Here is an 8,020-nt window from a genome sequence, read left to right as displayed (position 1 = left end):
ATTTCTATTTTTTTTTTTTTATATATATGATATATATATATATATATATAATGTATATATATACGTACATATATTTATATATGTTTATAATATAATAAATATGCACACACACACACACACACACACAGACATACAAACAAACACACACACACACTAACACACACACACACACACACACACACACACACACACACACACACACACACACACACACACACACACACACACATATATATATATATATATATATATATATATATATATATATATATATATATATATATATATATATATATATTACACATAGGTAATGCAGTGCAATGTCGTTTCCACGGGACAAGACTGGACAAAAGCAACAGCTGTCACGCCTCAAGGCCAGACTCTCCCTCGATCATTCAGATAAGATTACGCACAGAAAGTTTACAGCAACAACGCGCCCTCGTACGAATGCGCGTTTGAAAATGTTTGACCTAATTTCCATTCGAGATATTTTACGAACGTCTCACAATTAAGAGAACAGGGATTCTGGATTGATTCTGGATGGGTTTGTTGTATTAGCGGAAGCGAAATGAAAATCAGAAATCTTGGTCTTCTTCTTGCATAACGGACAATTGCAGAAGATGCAGGTATATGCAAATAACAATGCTTGTTTGTACAGACGAATATATTTGCACAGGCATTGTGTGCGCGCGTGTGTGTATGTAATGTGTGTGCATACACACACACACGCCATATATATATATTATATATATATATATATAGATATATATATAGATAATTAATAATATATATATATATATATTATATATATATATATATAAAACACACACACACACACACACACACACGCACACACACACACACACACACACACACACACACACACACACACACACACACACACATATATATATATATATATATATATATATATATATATATATACATATATATGTATGTATATATGCATATATATACATGTATGCATATATATGTATATATATATATATATATATATATATATATATATATATATATATATATAAAGAGAGAAAGAGAGAGAGAGGGGGGGGGGTGAGAGAGAGAGAGGGGCAGGGATGGAGGGAGAGAGGCAGAAATAGATCAAGACAGAGATAGGGAGAGAAAGAATGAAAAGGAGAGAAAGAGACAGACATACAGACACTCAGGCTGACAAAAAGAAAAAAATATATATATATATAACTTACTGTCATTTTATCATCTATCTAACAGAACGACTTTTACACCCATCAAAAAAGCATCGAATGTGTTATTTACAAGGTAAGAGAAACTGCAGGTGATATGGAAAACAAAGCGAAATACTTATTAATTAGAAAGATGACAGGTATAGCATCAAGGAACATATAACTAGGTAACTCCACTTCCATTAAGCGTGTTGAACCCAAAAAATAAATCGACTTTTTCTAAAGAGTATTCTGACGGCTGTAAATGGTAGGAAACTCCTCGTTATCACAAATAAAAGAGGGAAAGTTTTGTTTTACTTCTGGTGATTATAACATTACCGATTAAATCATACAAATGATTATGTATCTAGCTATATCTGATATCTCACAGAACACTCTCATTGGCGAAACGTGATGACGTCATTAGCTCTACTTTTTTTTTGTTATTTATTATTAGTCTGTGCGATATTCTGCTCCATTCATTTATTTATTTATTTGCCTATTTTCTTTGAAAATTTTTAGGTAATAATAATGATAGAAAAACAAGCGAAAACGGAGCCTAGGGAAAAAAATTAACATTTGCAATGAATAAAGGCAAAGAGGCTGGGCTTAGCTTGGGAGTTACCAACTGGGATTTTCATCAACACGTATTATCATGTCATTGTCACTGTAATTATCCTTTTGATTACAATCTTCATTGGTTTTATAGATATCATCATTATCATTATTGCTACTGCCATTGTCACTATTAACATCATTACTTTACTAATCGTTGCCATCTGTTATTATTATTTTGAACATTAACATCCTCATCAACATTACTAATATAATTTTGATTATCAGTATAATCATAATCATCATCATTATTATAATTATTATTGCTACAGTTATGATTATCATTGCTATTATTATCATTATCGTTTTTGTTATCATTACTACTATGATCATTATTATTAATATTACTATTATTACGATTATCATTCTCATCCTGGTTACTATGATCATTATTATAATTCAATTATCTTTATTATCTTTAATATTGTTATTATATTGTCACTCCTATTTATAATATTTATATCATTCTTACCATTATTATTATTACTACTATTATTGTTACTAGTACTACTAATTTGTTATTAATACTATTATTGCTGTTATCTCTATCATTATCATCATCATAATGATTATCATTATCATCATCATCATCATTATTATCATTATTATCATTATTATTATCACCATCACCTATATCATTATTATCCTTGCTTTGTTGCCGTTGCTGTTGTTGTTACTATTACATATCATTATTATTATTATCATCATCCACAATAATATCATCATAATTATCACTGTCACTAATGGTAGTTCTATCAGTTTCTGTATTACACTATCATTAAAAACATTATTGTTGCTATCAATATATTTTTTTATGAACATCTTAATAACAAACATTAACATAATCATAATTATTCTTATTGATAGCTCAACTGGTACCATGCATAATCATTATAGGTGACATTGCCTACAGTATAATAAAATAAAATTCTCAGAACACTGCTGTTTATATAACGAACATTAGCCACCACCAGATTTGATTAAGCCTGTTTAATAATCCTTATAATCGGAATAAACACCTGTTGATTTTCCCGCATACGCAGATAGGGACGCTGGCGACCGCTTATAATAGGGAGTGAGAGCTAGACAGAAGCGCAGCCGGTAAGTAACGATCTCAGGAGATGAGAGGTTAGTGGTGCAAAAGGGCAGCCTCTGTGCCTTATTTTCTAGGTAGCTTTGGGTTGCTATTTCTTTTATATCTTAATTTTGTATGCCTGGGCCCTATAAAAATGGAGGATAATACTCCTCTTACTTAAAGTAAAGAGGGAAATGCATTATAGGGTGCTGTAAAATTATTAAAACATTAATGCAGTAATTGATACAATAGATATATTGTAGTTAGAATTTCAGGAAGGAAGCATATCTGGCAGGGAAAGCTTCTAGGGTTCTCAGAGAGGAATATGAGATATTTCTGTCGGATATTACTGTGTTTATATTCTCATTTTCTTTTACTAATGTATGATCAGTAGCCGGCGAATTGGTCAACATCAGATATCAAGTTTACAAACCACATATCCTATGGAGTTTACTGATGGTGTAGAATACACCATCAGTATGAGACAGCAAATAACAAGGAACTTCGTAATACTTTCAGGACTATAGCTCCTTGACTACAGCAATACGACAAGACTACTGTATTGTATGTACCATACAGGGCAAGGGATTAGGGCCAGGAACGTAATGCATTTACAATACCCTCAGGTCTACAAGTCGTAACGGTGCTTGCGGGAGTCGTGGCAGCTTCCCTTGGGTCGCCTCTAGCAGGATGGACACCTGATTCTCCGGTCAACGCAGACGAACTAGGACCTTTCAATGGCAGCGACATGGAAGGACCGCTGCCACCCTTTAAGAATGGGCTAGTAGATGAGAAGTACCGCTGGCCGGATGCTACGGTTATTTATAAGATTGCTGGAGACTTCAGTACGTTTATTTTCTTTGGTTCTGCCTTGGCCTCTCTCCCTCCCTCTCTCTCTCTCTCTCTCTCTCTCTCTCTCTCTCTCTCTCTCTCCTCTCTCTCTCTCTCTCTCTCTCTCTGTCTCCACCTTTGTCTCCTTACTAATCTACCTCTCTATCATTCTCTTCGCCATTTTCTCAGTTGATATCTCCCTCCCTTCAGTTCAGTTTGTTGAGTTTTGCAAAAGCATTTTTTTCTCTCAAGGACTCTCTTTCTCTAGCAGTTAAATAATTAGTCTGAATCTTTATTTTATCTATCTCACCATCTACCCATCTATATATCAGTCTTCTCAGACTACATTTCTGTCACTGCTACAAAATCGGGCAGTGAATGAAATCACGTAGGCTCAAGGAAACATCTCGTTACAGCGGATGACGAGCTGGCCACGATCCAGACAGCCATGAATAATTTCTACGATCTGACTAGTGGCTGCATCAACTTCAAAGAACACACCACTGAGGACGACTATGTTAAAATCACAAGGTAAATTATCAGACAATAGAATATACTGTAAACTGTTTATCATTGCATGGTTGTAAGTTATCTCATTTCAAATATGAATGTCATCTAGTTGAAAATCATAAATAAAAATGTTACCATTGCTCAGAATAAAACTTCAAATGGTTAATTATGTTAAATCTAGTTTAATAATTCTAAAAATCTTTAGAACTTGGCCCATAATCAATCTTGCCATAAGTTTAGTCTAATTATATCTTTACACTTGGCTTATTCACTGATCTTCCCTTCAGCGATGACTCTGGATGCCATAGCAGCGTAGGGCGAAAGGGCGGCCCACAGAGCATGAACCTGGAAAGCCCGAACTGCCTGAAGAAGCTCGGCACAGTGGAACACGAAATGCTGCACACCCTGGGCTTCCACCACGAGCAGTCCCGTTTTGACCGAAATGAGCACGTCACTATCATGTGGGAGAACATCAGCATTGGTGCGTGTGTTTTGGGGTCGCGTGAGCAAATTTTCCTCGTTTCGTGGAATAACATGAGTGTGGGGTTGGTTTAGTAAGGAGTGTGGAAATGGCTGGTTTAAAAACTGAGTAAATGGTTGGTTTAATAACTGAGTTAATGGTTGGATTAAAAACTAATGTGTAAATGGTTGGTTTAAAACTAATGTGTAAATGGTTGGTTTAAAAATAAGTTATGCTTGGTATTTGTTCTGCACCTGTATTTTGGGTCTCTTAGGATTTTCCTTGTTGGAAGCATCAGGTGAGCTGAGCAAATGATTAGCTTTCGAACATTATCACTTAATTATCTCTTTCTGAACAAAGTCTCAACGTTTTGCAACTCTTCATCTGGTGCCTGACTCTACAGGTCATGAGCATAACTTCGTGACATACCCAGAGGATGTGGCCACAGGGTTTGGGGAGCCTTATGATTATGGATCCGTCTTGCATTACTCAAGGAGGGCCTTTTCCGCAAACGGAGAAGACACCATTGTCCCAGTGGTAAGTATTTTCACATATTCATACATTACCAGCGTGTGTATTTGTCTTACGAGGGGCATTCACATATTCTTGCGTGCTGAAGAATATGTGAATGAAACAACGGAGGGAAGAATAAGAAAATACACGACTATGTCGAAAGAAGCAATACATCGAAAAGTTCTAAGGTGTTTCATTCACAAATTATCGTTGCGTTTAGGTAAATTATTACACAAACAAGCCACATTTGGTCTGTCTACATGATCTGTTGCGACAAAGGCCCCTGTCTTTGAAACGAACTAAGGTTGATTCCCTCTGCAGGACCCGACCGCAGAGATCGGCCAGCGAGTCGCCCCGAGTGAGATCGACGTGGCCAAGCTCATGAAGATGTACAAGTGTGGAGAGAAAAAGTAAAATCTAGATACAACGATTTTTTTTTTTTAATCCATAATAAACCCTGGTACTGAATTATCGAGCCTGACCAATTCTACAGAAACCTTGAAAGTTTGTTTGAATCAATCCCAAAACTGTTTTCGGAATGTTATTTCTCCAACCTACCGCCTTTACTAATAAATGATTAATAAATGTGTGTATATATATATATATATATATATATATATATATATATATATATATATATATATATATTATGTATATATATATATATATATATATATATATATATATATATATATATATATATATATATATATATGAATGTATATACTTACATATATACCTATCTATCTATCTATATATATATGTGTGTGTGTGAGTGTGTGTGTGTGTGTGTGTGTGTGTGTGTGTGTGTGTGTGGTGTGTGTGTGTGTGTGTGGTGTGTGTGTGTGTGTGTGTGTGTGTGTGTGTGTGTATATAATAATATATATAATATATATATATATATATATATATATATATATATATATCTATATATACATATATATATAAATAATTTACATAATATATATATTAAATAATATATATATATAAATATATAATATATATATAAATTTATATATAATATCACATATATATACAATATATATACATACACACATATTTATATATATGTGTGTACAGAATCTCAGCCACAATATAACTGCAAAACAAATGTAATGTTTCTCTTAACAATCATATAACCGAATAAATCCACTTTGCCAAGTGGTTGGTAAGATGACAAACTCTCAATGAATTTGAATCGTTGCATTCAATTTCTTTTTATATTGTAATGGTTTTCATTTAGCTTTTGTACACATCACTGCGTTTATGTTCCTATACATAAATAAATAAAGACATGTATATTTATATATATATATTTATATATATATATATATATATATATAATATATATATATATATATATATATATATATATATATATATATATATATATATATATCATACCCATATACATTCCATGAATTAGAAATACTCGAAATGGCGTTAGTTCACCTCATTTGCACATGTGAAAGGTGTAAACTGAATGGACTCTGGTCCAAGATTAAAAGATTATGCAATTTTTTTTATCTCAGTATTTTGTTCAAATTATATACCCCACACTCGTTCATTCAGCCATGATGCCTTAATGGTTAATGGTTAATGGTTAAAAGCAAGAGAAATGTGCTAGACATCTAAGGTCATGTAGCACTATAGTTAATGTTTGGGAAGGGTGGTTGAGTTAGTGATTAGTTGTCTAAGCTGGGCAAAGGAATTGGTGAGTGAAAGGGTTAGGGTCGGGTGTGGTAAGGAGTTAGATTAGATGAAGGATATGTATGCGTTTGAGGAAAGAGAATAGGTTGTTGAAGCAGAAAGTGTGGGATTCTGAAAGGATGTCTGATAGGTTGGGAGGTCGGTGAAGGGAGGATAGATGGGGGAAAGCAGAGGTACGGGTTGTTTCAAAACGTGGGCACGATAATAGGATGTGAGGGATTGAAAGGGGAACATTACAGAAGGAACATAAGGGTGGATCAGATTGTGACATCAGATAGGAGTGTGTTAGACGGGTGTGGCCAATGCGTAAGCGGGCGAGAGCAGTCTCCCAACGTCTGTTCCGATGAAATGGAGTTGACCAGGAGGAGATTGATAGTTTTACAGAATGTAATTTATTAGTGCGGAGGCTTGACCAAAAAGATTGCCATCGTTTATACAAGAAGGTCTTAAAGTGTGGGTAATAATCCGTGGCTGGGATATGTGAGAAGCGTGGTTGGTATGATGTGGACATAGAGGCGTGGCGTGTAGTGTATCTGCCTGTTCATTGCCGGGATTCCAACATGGCTGGGCACCCAGCAAAATTTGATTGTTTTATGGCGTGTGGACAGGTAGAAACAACCAGTTCTGGATCTTACAAACAAGTGGGTTGGTGGTGTGTATTGACTTATGAGAGTTAATGAGTACGGGAGTCAGTAAAAATTGTAAAAGAGGAAGAGGAAAGTGAGTATATGTGTTTTAGAGCAAAAAGGAGTGCATACAATTCTGTAGTAAGGACACTGGATTAGGAGGAAGGGAGTATTGAAAGTACGAGTTGGGAAGATTACTGCAAAACAGCACCGGAGGTGGATTTGGAGCCATCAGTATATACATGAATACTAGAGGAATGAGTGGAGACATGGTCAAGGAAATGTGTGAGAAGGACAGTAGGAGGGATATTTGATTTTGGTGGGTCGGGGAAAACAGAAGAGCAAATATGGGGGTGAGGTATGAGCCATGGAGGGACGGAATGGACAGAGAATGGGAGAGGTTGGAGATGGGGGAAAGGGGAATGTGAGAGGAGGGTATCCATGCGTGTTGAGAAAGGAGTAGGTAATCGTGGAGATG

The 8,020-nt window shown here is 35.0% G+C and overlaps 1 protein-coding gene across 1 annotated transcript; it reads left to right on the top strand.

Annotated features, from left to right (window-relative positions):
• Positions 1-2,906: 2,906 nt before the first annotated feature.
• On the top strand, positions 2,907-5,710 carry LOC119575792 (zinc metalloproteinase nas-14-like). The gene is made up of 6 exons (XM_037923350.1): positions 2,907-2,945; positions 3,519-3,737; positions 4,140-4,254; positions 4,521-4,714; positions 5,097-5,230; positions 5,528-5,710. Exons 1-6 carry the CDS (start codon positions 2,939-2,941, stop codon positions 5,618-5,620), a joined length of 762 nt encoding a protein of 253 aa, XP_037779278.1. The 5' UTR covers positions 2,907-2,938; the 3' UTR covers positions 5,621-5,710.
• Positions 5,711-8,020: the final 2,310 nt, after the last annotated feature.

Source organism: Penaeus monodon, chromosome 8, assembly GCF_015228065.2.
Source record: "Penaeus monodon isolate SGIC_2016 chromosome 8, NSTDA_Pmon_1, whole genome shotgun sequence".
Classification (NCBI taxonomy): domain Eukaryota; kingdom Metazoa; phylum Arthropoda; class Malacostraca; order Decapoda; family Penaeidae; genus Penaeus; species Penaeus monodon.
The sequence above is the reverse complement of the archived record's forward strand: the minus strand, read 5'-3'. Positions and strand labels throughout refer to the sequence as shown.